Here is a 21,444-nt window from a genome sequence, read left to right as displayed (position 1 = left end):
TAAGATATTGTCAAGCATGTTAATGAGTGGAATTTTTCTCAAGAGTTCACGCTGCAGATTAGGGGAGATGCAGTATGGAGTTATCAATGAGGTCTGTAGTATTTATAAATTGGCCTAAAATCCACATTTGACTAGATACTGTTTATGCACGCATGTTGTCTGCTGCCACAAAGCACTGCCAAGCTTATTATGTGAAAGGTTAGAAGGCCGGCTCAAGTTGCAAGCCTATTTGGACGTTTGTTGCCAAGGCGACCGATATCTCCACATAGTTTGGAAAATAATATAAGTGCATCTTATGTTCGTTCTTGGTGCATTTATTTGCTTAATTAGTTTCAGGTATCTTGTCGTATCCGCACTAAATAGAGCGACGCTTTAAAAATTAGAAATACAATGCTGCCATCTCGTGGAAAAACAAAACATTACACTTCACTTTTAAGGCGGGATGCTGCCCTCTCGCGGCCATACGTTCGAACGATCTTATCTCCCGTCCCATTGTGATGTAACATTGATCTAATGAGTATAACAAACCCTGGATTTAATGGGACAAGTTTTGAAAAACATCAGTGATTTTTTTAACGCCAGTTGAGTGCATTTATGACTAATATCAATTTAATTTTTGTTTATTTGACAAATTCATGTGGGGTATCCCTCCCTCCCTCCCTAGGCCCCTTTAAGAGACCCCTCTGACGTCACTTCCGCGGCCCTTCCCTCACTGCCACCAGTGCGAAAGCAACAAGAGGCGAAGGTAGCGTCTCCGCTACAAGCCCCGGGCTAAGGCTAACGGTGCAGTTCTCGCTCCCGGGTGGAGGGACGACACCGCCGTTATTTGTTTGTCTCCATCTTCTAGGACACACAAAAGAAGAGAAGAGGCTCCATTTTGACGTTATCGTGATGTATTGAGTGAAGGGAGCAGCTATTTTTTTTTCTCACTGCAACACTGGCGTGGATTTGGACGTCCTGAGCAGCAGGTGTACTGACGGATAAACGAAGGCCAATCTCAGTGTTCATGAAACTTTGCTACGATTTGCGCGCAGGGTAAGTAAATGTGTGTTTTTTTTTTAAATTCACACTTTATTTGAAAATGCGCACTTAGGGGGGTATTAATCTGTGGCGCGTGCCATGGTGCGTTTAAGGAACCTGTCAAAATGACGGTAAATTTCTGTGTCTTAATGCGCGATTAAAATAAAGTAATTTATAATTGTTGAAATTGTTCACTAAAAATGAAACGTTTACGGGAATAGAATCATACCGACCATAATTTATGCTAGTTTGGCCTTCTGTGGTGGTTCAAAAGCAGCAAAACAATGATCGTCCACCTCCAAGACGCCCTAGTTAATTAATGACATGTATTCAATGTTATATGAAATATTCTTTTTAATGTTTCTTGGAGGGGAGGGTACTGTTTTTGGTAAACAGTATAACTTTTTTTTGGTGTTATAATCCCCCTCCAATAAACTGGGAAAAATATTTTGAAAACTAAATCAGAATCAAAACAAATGAAAAATTGGCAAATTATGAAAAACAGAACAAAATATTTCAAACAAAAAACTGATACAAAATTATTACAAAGAAACAAACAAATATGCAATTGCAATATGAATTCGTACAATTACAGTATCTTAAAATAAATAAATAAAAGTGCAGATAGTTCTAAAGTGTTGTTGTGCTTAATAATATACGTGGGAAGCTCGGATACTTCAAATGACAGGACGCCTCCCTGTCACATTCCGAGAAAATGTACTCCCACTTGACATTGGAAGAAAAACAGATTCACTCTCAATCACTATTATGACCCATACTTCACATTTTGTTGTATATTGCAATATGTATCTGAACACAACTAGGGTTGTCCAGTCTGATAAATTCCACTTGAGAAATTGACCAGCTGTTCACAACCTATTGATCATCGCTGTTTACGTAACCTCGGTGATGTAATCGCAACATTCGAGTTGGCAGAACTAATTCATTTATGAAAACAAAATGTCGTGCTGAGTGACTAAAATAATCCCACGGACCCGGTGTTGCCTTTTCACACTTTGTGGTTGCTCAGCCATGTTGATGTAGCACCCCGGAGGGATTCCATTAGAGGGCCCGCCATTTCTTTAAAAAAAAGTACAATACGCCGTATTCTATTTTTGACACTATAATATAGGGCAGGTTTAGTTCTTGTGTGCCTTTTTATAGCATGTAATCCACGAGCGGCTGTGATTGGCTGCTGCACCGTCTGTGACCTGCAAGGCCACTACAGGAAGAAGATTACACAGCCTGATTTGTGTACTGCACATCATGAATAAAATGGCGACAAGTTATTTCCAAATTGTCCGTTTTCAGATGTCTTCATCAGGAAACAACTGCCCACTGCAGTCACAGCAGCCCCTGTGTGGGTGGGGGACTGTTCATAGAATTCTAAAAACTGAACAGGTTGCTACTATCACATAGGAAAACGCTCGACTAGACTCTGTTTGCTTTCAGGTGCGTCTCGGTTCACTCGGGGCACACGCGTTTTATCGGCAAGTCTCTGCGTTTATATTTCTATTCTGCTCCGAGCCGCTGTATTATATAAGGACATGAAAGTTTGATAAGCGTCACTTCGAGTCATATCAAGAGGCGGTTGCAGCAGAAGAGTGAATGAGCGGGACTATTCTTGTCGTCCATCAGATTGGGACCGAATAATGGACACACTTTTTTTTTTTTTTGCCGTTAGTTAGGTGTTGTTGGAGTGAAAATGAGAATTGTTGAAAATGAGATTTATTTCCTAAAATAACGTAGGCAATTTCAAATAAAGAATTGAGCATTGCTAAATTATTTTTTTTTTCACTGCTTGGAGCTCTTGTTTCATTACTGCCACCTACAGGACTGGAGTGGAACATGCTACGGCTTATCTCTGGTCAAATTTAGTGCCCCAGCTTTTCCTATATTATATATCCTTGTTTCCAATGGACAGGCTGAACTAGTTTGTCAACAGTCAATAGAGTATGATAGCACAACGCAGCCGTTATGTCTGCAATCACTCCCGCCACGGAAATGAGGCCAACTGATGCGATGCGGTCACAGACGTGTCAGGCGGGTTAAAAGGATACGCTTGTCACGGGTTCCGACACACACACAGACACACACACACATCCTGTGCAGGCCGACTTGAAGAAGCTGACTCTGCTCCGTCTTCCCCCAACAGGGTTGCCGTCCGCCATGTTAAGCTAAAGCCCAGGTGCGCGGTGTTGACCATGCTCAAGCGCCTGGACAAGATCCGCTTCCGAGGCCCGAGGACGCGGGACGACTTCCCCGAGCTGGGAGACTCGCCGCCCGCCTCCGACAACGAATGTAGCGACGAGGTGGCGCCCAAGCGCCCGGCCAACGACGAGCCTCCGCGAGACCCCGTAGGTGCTCCTCTAAAACACGACGCTCATTTTTAGATGATCTGTTTTCCAATATCAATGACGGAATCCCGATAATGGCATTTTGAGGTTTTTCTCGCGCCAGTGTGTCAGCCCATCAGGGAGCGCATCATTTACGTCACCATGCCGATGACTCACTCTCAGAAAACCCAGCTCAGCATTGTGCCAAGTCTCGAGAATATTCACCTCGGAGACGGCGAGGCGAGGCGAGGTTCGACCTAACGTAACCCTTCCGCTGAGGCAGAAGCAGCCAATTGATTGAAAAAGGAAATTACAATCGCTATTAATACCCCGCCGCCACAGCAACCTCATTAAATGATGCTTTTTCATCCGTATACATCACGTTCAGGCATGGGGATTTTCTTTTCTTTTTTTTTTTTGCCCCCCTATTTATTTAGCGTCCCTCCCCAAATGCGTGTCGCTGCCTGTCTGGCGCTGGTTTTGGGCGAGGGTAAAGCTTCCGCAGTGCGCGAGTGTGTGTTCCTCTTAAAGGAGCCGAGCGGCGCATCACCCTGCAGTGGTCGTTTGCGCGAGCATCCATCTTTCCCCGCCTTGCACGTTCCCTCATCGCTCGTGTTGCGCGCCTGTTGCTAAAAAAAAACGGGAATCCTCTTCTTTCTCTCCTCCCGGCTGGATCTGAACCAGGAAAGAGGAAACGCTAGTGTGAGTCACGCGCGGCGCGGTGTGCGTCTACTAAAGCCATCCTGAGAGACGTTTTGTAATGGAAGCCTTACATTTGAAGATGGGGATGTATTTTTCAATATTATGTATGGATGTTTTTTTTTTTGTTTGTTTTTTGCACAGGCTGGCTCAGGGTCTCCCATCATGGCAGTGGCCATCCAGGACTTCCAGAGATCCGAATCGGAACGACTGAATGAAGTGAAAGGACACTTGGAAATTGCCTTACTGGAGAAACACTTTCTGCGTAAGTATTCCGCATGGTGACTTAAAAGTAGAACTTTGGCGTCATCACAAACTATGTCGAAGTGAATTGAAGCCTGGCAGCCATTTTGTGACATGTTGACGTGGACCCAGTGTAGCGTCTCACCTTAGAGCATGTCGGTAGCGTTCTATAATGGACCGTCCGTCCTTTCTTCCATTTTCTTCACTTTGTATCTTTTAAGGCAACCAATGTGAAAGCGAGAGAGCACTTCAGGCTATGTCCTCCCCTCTCCTGCCCCTCATAATGCTTCCTACCGGAGCCAAAAGAGTCCGATTTATTGTCAAGATGCACGCTGTGGGCTCGTCTTCCTTCTTCCCCAGCTTCTCTTTTTGCTTGTCATCTTTCTTGCTGACCTTCACAGCTCTTTGGGGTACTCTGTCGCCACCAAGCTTTTGCTTTCAAGGGCTCGATTTTGTGTCTGAGATGTCATAGTTGCCATGATTCACTGCAAAACTTACTTATTAGCTGTTTTGCGCACTGGCGAAGAGAAAAATAGTGCTTCGGTGCCATTTTTTGGCATCTAGGGGCAAAGGAACCAAGCCTTGTCGAATATTTTGAAAAAAAATGTCGCCCTCTTGTGGAAGCAGCAGGCAATTACACACCTGTCTTCGCAAAGTATTAAGCTACTCTGTAGTGATGGCTAAATTATTCCCGAAAGAACAATTTGATGTCCTTTTTCAGAGTCAGAGTTGTAGGCGTTGGCGCTCTCGCTTTCTTTCGCACGTCTTTTGGCTCTCCTTCCCAAAATAATACCGGGACCCACGCTGCATGCTAAAACAAACAACCCCAGTCCGAGGTGTATTGTGTTCTGACCCACACCGGGACACATAAGTTTCCATTCGAAACGGTGTGTGTGTGTGTGTGTGTGTGAACACGGTGACCCATGCCCTCCCTTTGCCATTGCTCGCCATTGGCCGGGGGCTATTTTGAGGGAACTTAATCGGTTAATATGTAACCATGTGGACATGAGATCCCATAAATGTTGCCTACTTCATTTTTTTTGCCCGGAAGGATTTCATTACACTTGGAGGTGTAAGCTGTGACTTTTGTTGACCTTGGGTTAGCATTTACTTCCTGTTTCCTCGCCCACTGACTGTTCCTATTGAATTGTTCTTGGTCGGGTTGGACGCTTGGTGTCATGCCACCCACCCCCACTTTCCTCTTTCCAACCGTTGCGTTCTATTTTTTGATCAAGGTGTCTTCCTGTTTGAGTCCACCCCCCCCCCCCACCCACCCCCCCCCCATGTGCGTGTGGATTGCGGTGCAGGCACCTTGTAAAAACGTCAATGTGACTCGCAACACCGAGATTTGGTCAATTATGCAAGTGAAACGCCGTCTGCAAACAAAGTTGCCGACGCGGCCGCGTGTGCTTGCCGCATATGAATGTGCAGCCGCAGATTTACGGGGCAGTCTAAGATGATTCCCTTTTATGTGAGCTACAAATTGGTTTTTTTTTTTTCTATCGGCTTGGTTTGAGCATTGTTGTTTTCTGAGAGCTGATTGAAAGTGATCGCGTCATTGCGGCGGAGCACGCCAGGCCGCCCGTTCTATACTGACCCGGTCGATCAATGCGCTGTCCCAGCTGCTGTTCCACTTCACGCTGGGATGAAAACACACACACACACACACACACTGCTGCGGTGGAGCATCATAGTGCAACTGAAGGTCAGAGATGAATTGAATTTGTACACTGGTCCACCATTTTCTTTTTTTTTTTTAAAGCTTTGATTAAATGTGCAACAGTGCACAGTCTTCCTCAAATTTACTTGGAAATGTTCCCTCATGCTTTCTGGCAAACAATAAGTCCGGGTCGCCTTTTGTTTTTGTGTTGTTGGTGGAAACAAGTAGACGTGAAGCTCCAAGCTTGCACAACATTACTGGTGTCACGCGGAGGAGTGCAGTCAGCAGCTTGTGGCGACAAAGGCAAAGTGAAACTAAGAGACAAAGTGGAATTTAGGACACTCGGAGAGCGTAAGAAGCCAATGGCAGTCACGAGATAAAATAAAGCCCGATTGCGTCATAGCCGTGGCAAGTTGTGCGCTGAGACTTCCCTCTGTCTCCGTGAACCTTAATGACCCCCCCCAGCATCACCTCATGAAAAGCGCCTTTGTCCATGTTCTTGAATGCCAAAGTTCTCACAGTACTTTCCCCTTTTGAGGCCCAGCCAAACCTTTGCTGGAAACGTGCTCGATGCAAAAGTCTGCTTCGTTATCAGAACAATATTTGGAATGGATTACAAATTCCAGGCCTTCTTACGGGGCAGGCCCCACCTCTTGCAACCTCCAGTACCCCCCCCCCCTCAACTCCTCTAGTTCCTCATTCCCTTTCTGAGAGCGAGCAGAATAAGTCTTCCATCACGTCGATTCAACGAGACGATGGCATTTAAAGACTTTGGGACGTGCTAATCGAAAAGGGCAGCCGTGGCTCTGTTTCAAGATCGACCCAAAGCGGCCTCCCTGCCGAGCAGCTCCGGCGTCCCGACGAGCGGTCGGCTCCAGAGGCGGATGGGGGTGTGCAAGGTGGACGACTTTAGCTTTGATAGCTTCGATCTGCTCTACGCCGGAGCGGTCGATAGGTTGAAGAGCCACAAAAGTAAGTTCGTCGCTTTCATGGTCCAGACACGGTGATTTCTTTTTTAGAAGCAAAACATCTGATGCAAAAATCTGGATTCGGTTCTCAAGCACATCGTCGCAGGTTCGACTTCTGGTTCCCTCACTCCAGTTCGCTAATTTCCTAATAGGTTTACCTAACAACCGCAGCTCTCCTGGCACCGCTAAGCTAGCTACCGCTAAGCTAGCCATCCGCTAAGCCGCTTAGCTCGTTGAACCCTTTGGCGACCTTTCCACTCTAGGCACGCTCATAGATTGGCGTCAACAAAGGAAGTAGCTACCGTGATCAGAATCAGTATCAAATGTTTGAAGTTCATTTTGAAACCCAAAGGCCTTATTATATTAAAAAGGGCACCCGCACGTTGTCCCCTGGGGGGTTTTGCTCTTTTGTTCTGACTTTATTGCCTTCCGTCCTTAAATATTCATGCATCCCTTTAGTGGGCTGACAAAGGACAGAGAGGAAACGCAGCCCGTGTTGTTCTCCTAAGTCCCGACACCCGAGACCACTCGCTGTCGGAGGCCGGTGGGTTGACCTAATGGGACAGAGCTGAAGGTGAAAGACTGAAAGTGGCACGATAAACAAAGCCGGGCTTCTGCGTCACGTGATTTGGAGTAGCAGGAACGTGGCGTCAAATTCCAAAATGAATGTATCGGATTGAAACAGTTTGAAAAGGAAGTTGTCCGCTCCAACTTGAAATTGGGGGTTTGTATAATGAGCTTTTCGGTAATGTCTTCCAGAGGAGGAGTTGAGGAAGCTGCGCGAGGAGACCAATGTGGACTCCCTGCGGCAGGAGTTGGAGAGGGAGCGAAGCAAGCGCCTCGACCTGGAGCAGAAGATGGGCGACGTGCTTAAGTCCAGGTAAAAAGACCGTCAATCAACGGCAGCTAACAATGCTAAAGCTTGCAAATTATTTCTGCTCTACGAGAGATATTTATACCCATTTGGATTGTGATCAGTTTGAGATTGGAGAAGAAAATGTCACGACACAGCCGTTTTTAGCTTTTTAATGTGTTCACCGTTTGAAGAAAAAATCATTTAAATTGTAAAACTAGATAAAGCACAACGAATTAGCCGTGTTTTGCAAATACGACGCCTTGGTGAGGGATACGCAAATGGAATGCATCTAATATTAATGCGAGCCTCTTAACCGGCCAATAAAACTCACCATTGCGCAAAATGAAAGGCCTCTTATGTTGTGGCTAATGCTAATGTTTATCACATACTTAAAAGCCACTTTAGCGCTCGTGGTGCTTATTTATCGGCCACCGCTACATTGCCAGCATTAGCAACCTCCGATTGATGAGCCAAAGTGGTTTGCACAAAATATTTAATCTGCTCCAAATATTCGAATTGTAAGTCTTCAACCAAGATATTGAAAGGAACTTTGATGTTCTCGCCACGGAAACATCAACTCGAATGTCCAAGACAGTTCAGCAGATTTTCCCGTCCTGTTGGGAATTCTCTTGGAGTAAACATCCATCGCGAGCGAGGCGTCGGAGGAGCTTGACGGCTAAAAATAGACCGTTCTGGTCACGCGGGGAAGTTTCCATGTGGGAAGAGAATAGTCTTAGTTAAATTTAGTCACTAACGCCGTCAGCCGACTGAGCTGGCCTAGATACGGCGTATGAAAATTTCCGGAATGTTACGAGCGGGAGCGGCACCTGATGTTACGATTGATTTAAGTTTATTTTTTTTTGTGGATTTAGGAGATGCGAACTGAAAGTGAGATTAAAAAAAATCCACTTCCACATTTCTTTTTTTTCCCCTTGACTTCCCCCAGGCTGGAGGATTCCCCGCCGCAACCTCCTCGAAAACAACAGTCACCATCTAATAATGGAACAGGTAGGCCCCCGAGGGAGGGAGGAGAAATAAATAGCTTTGCAGGGAAAGTCCATCCAAACAGGAAATGACAAGGTGTGTGTGTGTGTGTGTGTGTGTGTGTGTGTGTGTGTGTGTGTGTGTGTGTGTGTGTGTGTGTGTGTGTGTGTGTGTGTGTGTGTGTGTGTGTGTGTGTGTGTGTGTGTGTGTGTGTGTGTGTGTGTGTGTGTGTGTGTGTGTGTGTGTGTGTGTGTGTGTGTGTGTGTGTGTGTGTGTGTGTGTGTGTGTGTGTGTGTGTGTGTGTGTGTGTGTGTGTGTGTGTGTGTGTGTGTGTGTGTGTGTGTGTGTGTGTGTGTGTGTGTGTGTGTGTGTGTGTGTGTGTGTGTGTGTGTGTGTGTGTGTGAGATAGAAAGCGGGAAAGGAAAGGGAGTGTTTGGGAAGTGTGGGTTATTCTTGACATCATTAAGAGAAGGACATGCACAATAGCAAGAATGCCGTTTGTTATTTTTAGCATGTATTGACCTAGCGTGTGCTTCTGTACGTACCACCTTTAAGTGTGAAAAGTTAAATACGACAGAATTATTATTTTTGCGTGGTAGCGGACAAGCAGCAGCAGAAGGAAGTGTGGAGCTCGCGGCTGCAGAAATGGTTGTACGAGCGCTTCGGCGTCTACATCGAAGATTTCCGCTTCCAACCCGAGGAGAGCACCGTGGAGGCCGAGGAACCGCTAAGTGCTAAAAGGTGGGAAGGAAGGGAGCCGCCGAGTAACGAGAAGATGGCTGCTCTTTTGTCCGCTATTGATTTTTGCCTTGTTATTCAAGCAGATTTATGGTCGCTCGGAGGATAAATTGTGTTGTTTGTGCATTCTAAGTTTCCGTGTTTGTCTCCCCCGTCCAGGTTGACAGAAAACATGAGGCGACTCAGTAAGTACTCACAAGAGCGATCTTTGAAAAATATTCTATATGGTCGATTTCAGTTGAATCATATTTATCCTTTCAGAGCGAGGAGCTCGGCCTGTCACCAACTTCTTAAGGAACCTCTCGGCCTTATCCAATTGGCACTCTGTCTACACCTCAGCTATCGCCTTCATTGTGAGCATCACTGGCAATTTATTCTTTTTTTGATTTGCATTACCCTAAAATATGTTTGTCGTATTGTATTGCAGATCTACATGAATGCTGCTTGGCATGGCTGGGCCTTCCCCATGTTCCTCTTCCTGGCCATTTTGCGCTTGTCCTTAAATTACCTCATCGCTAGGTAACGCCTTAGAGAACCGCTGAAGTTTCTCCTCAGCGTTGAGGATAAGTCTGAAAAGGACATTTCGAAGCTAATGTGTTTTTTTTTGTTTTGCTGCAGAGGTTGGAGGATACAGTGGAGCATTGTGCCTGAGGTCTCTGAACCCATGGTAGGTGCTGTTTTTCCCGTGTGTGATGTCACAAGCTAGCACGCTAGCTGCTGTTATTGATATGAGCCTCGTGGTTTGTTTGTGACAAATACATTTCCCCTCTGGCTTGTTGATGTAACATGCTAGCCGCGTTTGTGCCCCCTCAGGATCCCCCAAAGGAAGACCTGACCGTGTCCGAGAAGTTTCAGCTGGTCCTTGACGTTGCTCAAAAAGCACAGGTGCTGCCGCAAACGAAACGATTGCGCAATATCGTGCGTCGTAAATAACGAAAGCTTTATCGAGCAGCTAATTTGCAAAGTGACATATCTGCTGTAACTTTGAAATGCAAGCTGTTGACCTAGTTTTTTTTTTTTTTCTTTTCACAGAACCTTTTTGGTAAGATGGCGGACGTTTTAGAGAAGATCAAAAAGTGAGTTGAACTAGTTGCGCTTTCTACTGAGACTTCCTGCCGAGCCGTCGTGAAAGTCGACATCTGTTATTTCTTTTTTTTTTTTTTTTTTTTTTCTCCCTCCCTGCAGCCTTTTCATGTGGGTGCAGCCAGAGAGCACCCGCAAACTGTACATCTGCCTGTGGGTGGCTTTCATCACCTCCTGCGTGCTGCCGTACAAACTCATGGGCTTCATGATGGGTAAAAAAACCAAGCGGCGCTTTATTCCGACCCGTTCACACTGTCATCGCTATTCTTCTTTTCAGGCCTCTACGCCGGCATCAAGTTCTTCATCATAGACTTCCTGTTCAAGAGCTGCCCCAAGCTGCGCGACAAGTACGACACGCCGTACATCGTGTGGAACAGCCTTCCCACCGACCCCCAGCTCAAGGAAAGGACCAACGCCACCGTGTCTCGAAGGGTAGGCCACGCCCCCTCCCCCCCCCCATCTGAAAGGGCTTAGCCGTGCAAAAGAAATATGCCTAATGCCGTCAACGGGGATTATTCCCACTTCTCATTTCTGTGGCGGCTAATGTAAAAAAAAAAAAGCTGACGTTTGATCAGGTGTGTACCTGTGAAAGGCTTTGTGGTTGCGTCACAATCCGGCTGCGTTGGGTTACATCATTCAGGAGCGTGTTATTATTATATTATGTTAGTTATGAGCACAAAATCAGTCCAAGTATGTGGAAAAAGTGGAATATCAGAATGTTCATTCATTCCTATTGTTACATTTTGCACATCATTCATATTTTTAATCATCTGCCTCTCGCTACTGCCCTCCTGTGGTCGTCTCTGGGTATCACAGGCATGTGTGTTGTGGCCTCAGTCACAGGATGTCCTCTGTCCTTTTTTTTTTTTTTCTCTCTCTCTTTCTCAGCTCTCTGCCACAGAGAAGGTAGGGCCTTTGCTCTGTCTCCCTTTGGTTCCTCTACCGTGTCAATGGGAATTCAATAGTTCCTCCCTTGCTACTTTTAGTTTAGTGTTTATTAGTTGTCCTTTTAGTTTATTTTGTTTTTTTAAAATCATATCGGGAGTTCAGTGCAATATAAAGAAAAGGTCACTCGATATTGTGTGTCCCGAAACTACAATTCGCAAATGACTATTCGACCTTGTTTCTTCCGTATAATAATTCCATAAAAGCTCGTGTATGAAGATGACGGAGATGCTTTTTAAACGACTTGTTGCCCCCTCATAATTCCCCTTTTGTCTTTTTTGTTTGTTTTTTTTGTCGTGTTCAGGTGCAGCCCGTGGCTTCCCGAGGCAGCTTGGCCGCGGTGCCGTGCGGCGTGAGCCGCGAGGAGGATGCCGGCCGCTCCCACAGCACCAAGAAGGGCGCTTTCCATGAGGTCTTCAACCTGTCTGAGTCAGAGCGCCCTCTGCCAGGTGAGAGCCTGCCACTGCGGCTTGGCAGGTTGAGAATATGTGCAGGTTTTTGATTTTTTTTAATGCTTCGGCAGTGTGCGAGAACGGCTGGAGGTGCTGCCTGATAAACCGAGACCGAAAAATGCCCACCGACTACATCAGGAACGGAATGCTGTACGTCACAGAGAAGTAAGTAGAACATGTCTCCAAGGAAATTGTCCCCCCCTCATCAAAGTGCCACACAGAAAAGACCAATTAATGATGCCACCTTCTCTGTGTCCTCCAGTTACTTGTGCTTTGAGAGCTCCAGTTCCAGGTCGGGCTCCTCCAAGAAGAATAAAGTCATCAAACTGGTGGACATTACTGACATACAAAAGGTGACGACTGCTTGGAAAAAAAAAAAAAAAAAAAAAAGATGAAATTAACCTCTTTTTTTGTTTTTGTTTCCTCCAGTACAAGGTGCTTTCTGTCCTACCAGGAAGTGGAATGGGCATCTCAATCGCAACTCCTTCCACTCAGAAGGTACCAAGAAATGACATTAAAATATATGAATAACATAATACATGAACTCATTTCAACGCTTTAGGTTCCAAAATGACCCCAAAGTAAAAAAAACAAAACAAAAAAAAGAGTGGCTTGCGAATGATAGATTTGACTCTTCCGTCTCCTCCAGCCGCTGGTGTTCGGCGCCATGATCCACAGAGATGAGGCCTTCGAGGCCATCTTCACGCAGTACACCAAGGTGATCACCACCAGCAAGCCGCCGGCAGCCGCTGCCGCCGCCTCTGCCGAAATTTAGACGCCGACCGTCGAAGCTGCGACTGCCATCCCACTTCTCCCTGGGCGCATTTTATTTTCTTTTTTTTAATTTAACACAATGCTAGCGAGGGGAGGCTGGTCCTCCCCCGTTCAACTGACTGCGTCCCTCAGTGTCGTTCCTGTCGTATGCGTGTTGCATGTGCGACAAAATTGTTTTTTTTTTTGTTTTAAATCATCTTCCAGTGATGTGAGTCTTCACGATCATGACTGGAGCTTGAAGGAGAAATTCTCAACTGACCATTTTTGGAGCATTTTATCTGATCTCAAGTGTGTACCGTACAAAGCCTTTGTCTTAGTTCACGGTCGGTCGCTTTGCTTTGGTGTTTTTGTGTAAATGTCAAACTACTTTGTCGCTTTTTTTTTTTTTTTTTTTTTTCGGGTCCAGATATGCCTTTTCTTTACCCGTTTGGACTGATGACTGACTGAGCACAACAGAGAACATCTCTCATTTCAGCACAACGTGGTACTAAAATAGGCTCTTATTCCATTGACTGCTATTTTCTCCCTGCACTTTATTATGACAGTCATTCAACTGGACATTTTCAATGAGGTGATTGAACAGCAGAGAAATTGTGCTTTTGTGTAAGAGTAAAGCTGGTCTTTAACTCCTCCGAGGTGTGGAAATGTACTGCCAAACTCAACTTGGCTTCTGTTGAGTGTTTTGAGGTCATTAGTCCCCTCCAGATTCAGACACACACACACACACACACACACAAAAAAAAGCCTTGACATTTGAATATTTATGATGCTAAATCATGGCTAAACCCGAAGGTTCCACATAAAAGGACATTCAAAAATGTCAAGGTTGCACAAATCATTTTGGAAACGAGTAAACTGGATATGACATTGCCACACATGCAATTGACCGGTTTGAACAGTGACATTTTATTTTTTTTATTGTTGTTTTTGTCTTGTTAGCACGATGTGATTGGATGTCGTCTTAAAAGCTTTCTACCAGAAGCCTTTTTGTTGTTGGTTTCATACGAGAAGCACAGAATGTATCATGTTGTTTTCTTTCTTTTTAATTTTTTTTTTTGCCAAATGTTTTATCTGCCATGTTCTGCCTAAGCTCATGTTTACACTGGCTTGTAATTTTATTTTATTTCGTTTTGTTTGCAGTTTGAATTCCTTTCCCGTTTTGGGAGTTTTGACAACTGCTGTAGTTGAATTCTCGTTGGATCACGTGATTTGCTTTTTAACCAATAGGAAACCAGGAGGTAATTACCGCTCGACGCCGTGTTTGTTTGTTTTCTTAGTAGTCGATTCGACATTTTTACGTGATTTTTATTTGAAATATCCTTTTGACTTAATGACTCACTGAAACACTGTGAGCTGTTTTTGAAGTAACAAAAAAAAAAAAAGTCATTTGCGCTCATAATTATTCTAGGCACTTTAGACCGAAACATGCATCGAGAGGCTCCAAAGCCTTTGAGAGACGCCACGCTTGGTGTCAAATGGCCTCAATGTGACTCAAAAGGTAAAATTAAATCTCAGTTCTGTTTTATGGAGCTGAAATGATACTGTCTGGTGTATTATAATGTGCTAGGCTGACGTTCATTAACATGACTACCTTCATTTCCTTGTTTTGGACTCGCTATCGTGGTTTGTTGAATTTGGATACAAATGTACAGTGAAGTCAATTAAAACCGCTGGGTTTTCAAAAACATACGTTTATTGTAACGCATAATGTGATGTACATTTTTTTTAAGTAAACGGATTTAAGGTATGTTTTGTTTCCTGTGTCCTTTTGTGGCTGTCACCGAACATGCTAACAGGTGTGTAAATTGAATTATTATTTACGTCACTCAAGTCTAACACCATTCAGTCTAAATGAATACAAAATGTCTATTTTCTCAATTTTGTTTGAGTTAATACCAGGACTTCTAATTTATTTAGTATGCTAACAAAATAGAAGTAATATTTATTTATTTATTTATTTATTTATTTATTTATTTATTTTTTCACCCTGCAGTACCACATGTTGCCACAGGAGGGCACAAGTTGTCGGTTCAGCCATTCGAAGTCACAGGTCAGTTCCCCACTTGTTTTATACATTATGCTTTTTCTTTACGGAATATATCATTATAATGGTGCCACAAATTAATATAATGAGTGGTTGTGCTGTGAAATGTGTTGATTTTTAGTCCCAGAATGATAACTTAACGGAACTGTCATTTTCTTTCGTACAGTACCACAGCTCGCCACTAAAGTGCACTGCTGTACAAGTCATCATTAGTTCAGCCCAGGTCAGTTGTCCACTTGTTTTGTACATTATTTTTTGACGTTAATTATAATTAGAGTGGTGCTTTCAAACACCAAAATAAAAAACAATTTTCCTATGACTTTCTATGACCTTAAAATTGTATTGGAAAGGCTCCATTGTGTCAAATATTTGCTGCTACTCGACTATTGTTTTCACATTTGTAACTATAAAATGAGTTGTTTGGCGCATAAATGACTGAATATGTAATTGCTCAGAGCTGTGGGAGTCAGTGTATTGCAGTTCTCTTTATTTATTTGCGTTTTGATTATTGGGGGAACTAGCCTTTGCAATCATGAAAAGTCAAACTATTGCTATTCAGATGATAAAATACACTGCATAATTTACAACAAAGTATAAAATAATAAAATAGCTGCAATTAAAAATAACTCAAATATTTCACCTTTCCAGAATAAGTCATTTGACCCCAACCATTAACTGATCATTTTCCTCTCGGCGCTAATATTAGAAACACTAACATTAGCCTGCGAAGATTAACCACGAGGGAGGCAAATTTCTTATCGGGATGACAGGTCGACACCGTCCGGGGATGATAGAAATATGCAATATAGATTAGCCGGGACCAGAATAAACGAGGGGCCACTTGAGCTGCTTAATGTCCCGCGTGTCTCTGTGATGTATCGAACACAAGAAGTTATGTTAATGAGGTCATTAATTAAGCTAATTTGCATTCATTAGAGAATAATTCCAAGTCAGCGTGCTTGTCCTCACATAATGGAACGTATTAATGGGACTTCTACATTGTTACTTATGTCGCCCCCAATGCGACTCGTACATTATTGTCTAAATTTATCTGGGGACCTTTTTCACCATCTTATTAAGTTTGGTGAAATTAGTTGAAAATTAGACTTGACAACTTTACGTTTTGTTTCTGGATGTGAATTTTTTTTAATTGATCTCGTCAGTTGACCATACGCCCCCCCCCCCTCCCCACCAACATATTTGCTGTTTATTTTAAGTTTAATTCAACCCCCCTGTTTTAATGAAGTCATTTACCAAAAGTAGGGCTTTTCTTTGCCATTTCCTCATACCGCCACTGGATGGCAGTGTTGTAACATGTGGGAAAAAATACAAATAATATGAAATGTGTCTCATATCAGTCAGGGAAGGTGTGTTGATTGTCTTTTCTTAACATCGTGTGCCCATCACTCTGGAACAGTGTAAATTGTGGACGTGTCAAACCATTTTTCTTTTCTTTGCCGTTGTTCCACAGCCCAGAAGCAAATGGAACCATTGTTAGCCTTTTCTCTCCACATAGTGGACGTTCTCCTCTCAAATATCAAACACAGGCTTGACTTCTATTGTTGATTCAACTCAAAAGCACTTAAGATTGTGTGCGCTTGACTTCTCGGGAGCGTAGCGCTTCATGACCAGATATACTCTTGCATTAGACATTATGTTAGGGTAAGCCTGATATATAATACCACAATCATTTTTTTTGTTGTAATAAAGACTAATTGTGTTTGTAAAAAAAAAAAAAAAAAGTCCATGCAATATGTATCACATATTAAATCCTAATTGTAACTTTAAGGAGAAAAAAAAAAAGCAACTATGCTATTTATCAAAATCGTTCCGATGTACTCTTTGCAGAGGATAAAGAATATGCGCTAGTGAATATTGTTGTATTTTCTGTTTACATGTACCGCAAGACAAATGCTATTTGTTAGCCCGTTGATGGCGTTTTGCATTGTTTGTTAGCATGAAGCTATAAGTGGGAAGAAGGAAATATCTTGTCTGGAATGTGGCACATCCTACGTATTCATCTCTGTGTGTTTGGAGCTTCGTGTTACCATGGCAACATGTGGCGCGTAGGATAAGTGTAGGGAGGAGGTGCCTGTTGGAAGAGTGAGTGTCGAAGATGAAGATGAAAGGAGGTATAAGGCCGTAATCAGATTGTCTCCTTCGCTCACACTTTGGATCCATCTTCTCCCCTTCGCTGGCCCGCGTCCCGCTCACCCGAACCCACCACCACATAAATCACAATCGGCCCACGAGTCACCTCTTATTGCCGCGCCGCAACACACATCCACAAGGGGAGCCTTCAACCTTGGGCGGGGCTCGGATTCAGGCGTGGGAGGCCGGCGAGCAGCGAGCGGACCTCGGCCTCGCCCCACCTCATTTCCACAGCCGACTTGAGGCGGGCTCCTCCGCTTGTTTGCCCATGCTTTCTCACGGCGCTCTCGGATGAAGATGGATCGGAGGTTAGCGCTGTAATGATTCTGATTTACAGACACCTCGCAGGCACTTTTCTCTGCGCCGACAGGGCTGCGGCCCACGGACGCTGCTTGTTTCGCTCAAAAAGTTCTCAGCAAGTTCTTTGTTCAGCCCCTTTTTTTTTTTTTTTTTTTATTCTTCAAGTCTAGCCGGCGTAAAGTTTTTGGTGGCCGGTGCAGAACCACTGTAGAGCCTCATAATCACAGAATGGCTCATAATTAGCGTGGTCACAGGCTGTTAGCTAACTCGCGCAGCTGCCCTGTTTGGCCTCGCAGCGAGTGAGCGGGCACACGGGCACCTTCCCGTCCCGACGGCCCCTCGCCAAACACGTCGTGCTGCCGTGTCCGCCATTGCGGCGGAACATCTGCCCCCCCCCCCCCTTTTCCGGATTTTCTTTCCATCCTCTGTGAGCGTGTGCCAAGCCACTGATGGCCATATTTGTCTTTGCCTCCCAATGTTGTGGCCCAGGAAGCATTTCTTTCAAATTGAGCAGCATCATCGTACTTTTCGGTTAGCAACAAACAACAAGACGGTGCCCTTGACCTTTTCCGCTTCCGACGCCGCGCTTAGCTGCAAACGATGCTGCAAATTGAGCGTGCGGCAAAAAAAAAAAAAAAGTTCAGAAGAGTGTGTGCGCGTTTACCCGGCAACGCCACCCGCACCTCCCTTGACATTTCGCTAGCGTGTCTGCGACGCCTCGCCTAATGATGCCTCGGCTCTCCCTCGTGTGGCAAAGCTAACAATTAGTGCCACTCCCGTCACCATGTTGGTTTCATACTCGGTTGATCACGTCAGCGGCAGCCGACGCCATGGCAACGTGCTGACGGTCTCGGCATGGTGCTCACATCCGGGCTGGATTATTAAAAAAAAAAAAAAATAGAGTCAGTCAGTGCATCAGATTTTCATACGATCATAAAATAGGAATAAAAGTTCTGCTCCAGGTCGTTGTGTTGTAAATAGATCCAAGTATCTAGCATGCGACATCATCACTCATTAAAAAAAAAAAAAAAACGATTTCTAGAAATCAAATTACTCGGAAAAATAATCTTTTTTTTTTTTTCCTCTTCTTTCAAACCCATTGCGACTAGTCAAATGAGCATTCGGAAAATTGGCTCAATGCAGTCTGACTCATTTTGCGATCTGGCACTGATGAATGATCGGTGAATTTTTGTTAAGAGAGGTCGGTTTCTTGGAAGACTTTCTCCTGGACTTAAAAAGTTTGAGCCCCGTCCCAATCGATTTTAAATTTGCTCTCTAGTCGACTGATGTTGTTTTTAAAGAGACAAGGGCGCTCTCACATCTCAGCTGGGTACATTTCCACCCATCTCAGTCCTTTCTCACATTCCTCTCCCACATAAGATTATTTTAGTATTCATCCATACCTGACAAAAAATATATTATTATATTGTCTCACTCCTTCATCCGTTTCCCCCCCCCCCCTTCTTTTCCGGGCACCCTCAAGCCGATCACCCTTGAACTCCGCGAGCGGCAAATACATATGTGACGATAAGACGGGTCCTCGCACGCTGGCTGCAGGCACGACGTGCCATCCGCCTTGACTTTTAATGACCTGCAAGGCTCCTCCGAGGGCCTTCATCCTATATCCCTGAATGTCACGGAGCTAGTTCTTCGCACCCTGACTAGAACACGGGCTGCTGTGAGGATGGTAATGAAGGAGTGTGACTTGTGCGTGTGTGCGTCAGACGTGTGTATTCTCTCAAAGGTGACGTGTCTTCTAGATTGGCTTGTGTTTTGAGCCCGGATTCTACACCTCCTGGCACCTGGCGTCCCCTTTACCGTGACACCTGTGTCACACTTATTCTTTGTATTTTGGGGTAATAAGATCCAACCACCTTGTGCAGCCTCATTACCGATCTGGTGGAATCTGTCGATTTTCTTTTTAATTACGTTTAAGAACACAGCGAGTGACGTCGGGTGCAGCTTTGAAATCATACGGTCGGAATAGAAACGTATAAAAATGAACGATTAAATGTATATGTCACTATTTTGTCGAATGTGATGTAAGCAGTACGGTGAGACCGATTCATCGGCCGATATTGCCGATTATGTATACGTACGTCCGCCATTGTTTGACCCCCCCCCTCCCCCACCTGTGCGCCATATGCAGTTTCATCTGTGTGCTCGTCAAATATGGTTGAGAGTCGGTCCCGGCGGAAGCACGTAATGATTCCTGTCTGTTAGCTCTGCAGCACCACGACGTCGGCGCCGCGAGCGCCGCTGTTTGCAGAGCCGTCGAGTGTGTTTGCCGTTTAGTAATGGCTTCACGTGGTGCCGATACCTCGGGATTTTCCACACTTGTTCAGCAAAGAGTCAAAAAAAAAAAAAAAAGGACAGGATGCTTCTCCTATGGAGGAAGATGCAATAAGATGTTTGTGTTGGAGGATGTGGAAACACTTTGTGATCCTGAAGGGGGCACTCTTGGACCTATTGGAGAACGGGAAGGCTATTTGTGAAAGTCCTGTGAATTTGTGAGAGATGCCTGCACGTTTCTGACACACGCGCTGTTGCTCCTAGTGGCTTACATGTGGTTGTTTTGTGCTCTCAACCGTGTCCTACTCAGCCCATTTCCACTTTGTGTTGAAGTGGGGCTAAAGTGGTCGACGAACATTTGACTCTGCCATAGAAATGATTTTTTTTTTAAACTTATTCACAAGTCAAGGACGATTGATGTCTGTTATTGCCAATGGTTTGCATCTTGTTTGTAGTCATCCAGATCGTTCTCGTGGCTGTCAGTCAGCACACTCATCCCTCAGTGGCAGCCACTTTCGAAGGTGACCACTTTTGTTTGTCCGAATCCCCCGCTGCGATTTCGCTCCGGAGCACAGCGCGTCACTTCTCAGTCACTCGCAGTCCTTGATGGGAGAACAAGCCTGTGACATCACACCGATGGAAGGCAGCAAAGGACTTGAACAAAATATCCCCCGGGATGGGCCGTGAGGGTGAATAGAGAGCGGCGAGATCGTTTGGGATTTTTCCTGGAGGACAAAGTGCCTCACGCCGAGAGACATTTGAGTCGCACCGAGCTGAGGTGCATTAATATTGGATTGTGTTGCATCCCGCCTCGACACAGGCCAACAGGCAGCCGGGAATCACATCTACCTTGTGTGACCGAATAAAGTTCGAGGTTAACTGGAAGACTTGGAATACTTGAGGCACAGTCTGTCTGATTGTTTGAAAATGTAGACAATTAGTCAATCACTTTTTCCACCACTATAAGTAAGCAATGAGATATTTGTTTGTTTGTTTGGACTCCACTGTTGCTTTGGTTAAAAAAAAAAAAAAGTCAGTCTTTCCCACCCACGCTCCAGTAAGCTATAAGTCATAATCACAATGTTTACTCCTGCTGACCCTTTTATGCAGGCTGAGTTATTCCACATACACTGGATGGTGAGTGAGCTACAGCAGATGCCTTCTGGCTAATGGCGCCATTCAGGGCAAGAATGTTAGTCTGCCCGCGCGTGTGCGCGCTACTCCGGGACGACCACGTTGCGGCCTGCGAGCAACAATAGAGAGTGTAATTACTTCAAGCACCATTAGCAGCGCAATAACTTTGACGCCGCGCAGGAAAACAAAAGTCCCGCGTCGTGCGTGCGTGCGTGCGTGCGTGTGTTTGTCTGGCTGCCCGGGCGGTTTCGTTTTGTTTTCTGATTAACAAGTCATGAGCGGGCTCTCGTATGTTTGCGAACGACGCACTAGCTGAGGTAATGGCTTCTCGCTCACTCTCAGGGTTCGGCGAGCTCGTGGAGAGGTACAAATAAATAATAACTTTGACCTTGGCTACTCGAAGCATCTTGAACCGTTCCGACATGATTGTCCTCTTACAATAACAATAATCCCTGATGATGGAATAGCCTAAAATTGTACTCAGGTAAAAATAATAGTTGCTTTAGAACATTACTCAATATTTCTCAAACCGCAAACATTGCTGCTCATTTTTTTTTGTAGTCATCGTCCTCCCCCTGAGGATTTTGGATTGGCTATTGAGCCAACAAGGAACATAAACCTTCCGAGTTGACCTTTTACTGTCATTTGGAATGTCCTTTGCGGGCATCATTCAAAGTCAATGGCATTCTTGCTTTGATGTAAAACAATAACCTCTGAAGAACGCTATTACGCACCATTAACATATCTCGCCTTGACGTGAGCCAA

At 44.8% G+C, this 21,444-nt stretch overlaps 2 protein-coding genes across 2 annotated transcripts in view; both read left to right on the top strand.

The window, feature by feature from the left end:
• Nucleotides 1-708: 708 nt before the first annotated feature.
• gramd4a (GRAM domain containing 4a) lies at nucleotides 709-13,488 on the top strand. The gene is made up of 20 exons (XM_085902266.1): nucleotides 709-745; nucleotides 848-1,035; nucleotides 3,176-3,377; nucleotides 4,200-4,320; nucleotides 7,686-7,806; nucleotides 8,729-8,790; nucleotides 9,366-9,507; nucleotides 9,664-9,689; nucleotides 9,766-9,857; nucleotides 9,932-10,023; nucleotides 10,123-10,171; nucleotides 10,318-10,389; nucleotides 10,537-10,580; nucleotides 10,690-10,799; nucleotides 10,865-11,019; nucleotides 11,837-11,981; nucleotides 12,056-12,149; nucleotides 12,247-12,337; nucleotides 12,414-12,482; nucleotides 12,634-13,488. The coding sequence occupies exons 2-20, from the start codon at nucleotides 1,007-1,009 to the stop codon at nucleotides 12,757-12,759; spliced, it is 1,842 nt and encodes a 613-aa protein (XP_085758392.1). The 5' UTR covers nucleotides 709-745; nucleotides 848-1,006; the 3' UTR covers nucleotides 12,760-13,488.
• tbc1d22a (TBC1 domain family, member 22a) overlaps nucleotides 12,819-21,444 on the top strand; it is a 71,776-nt gene continuing 63,150 nt past the window's right edge. The window contains exons 1-3 of the mRNA XM_085902275.1: nucleotides 12,819-14,554; nucleotides 14,752-14,808; nucleotides 14,969-15,025. The gene's annotated coding sequence lies outside the window, so the exon portion shown is untranslated. The remainder of the gene's footprint in view (nucleotides 14,555-14,751; nucleotides 14,809-14,968; nucleotides 15,026-21,444) is intronic.

This window comes from Syngnathus leptorhynchus, chromosome 21 (assembly GCF_054491065.1).
Source record: "Syngnathus leptorhynchus isolate UIUO chromosome 21, UIUO_Slep, whole genome shotgun sequence".
NCBI classification, from domain to species: domain Eukaryota; kingdom Metazoa; phylum Chordata; class Actinopteri; order Syngnathiformes; family Syngnathidae; genus Syngnathus; species Syngnathus leptorhynchus.
The sequence above is the reverse complement of the archived record's forward strand: the minus strand, read 5'-3'. Positions and strand labels throughout refer to the sequence as shown.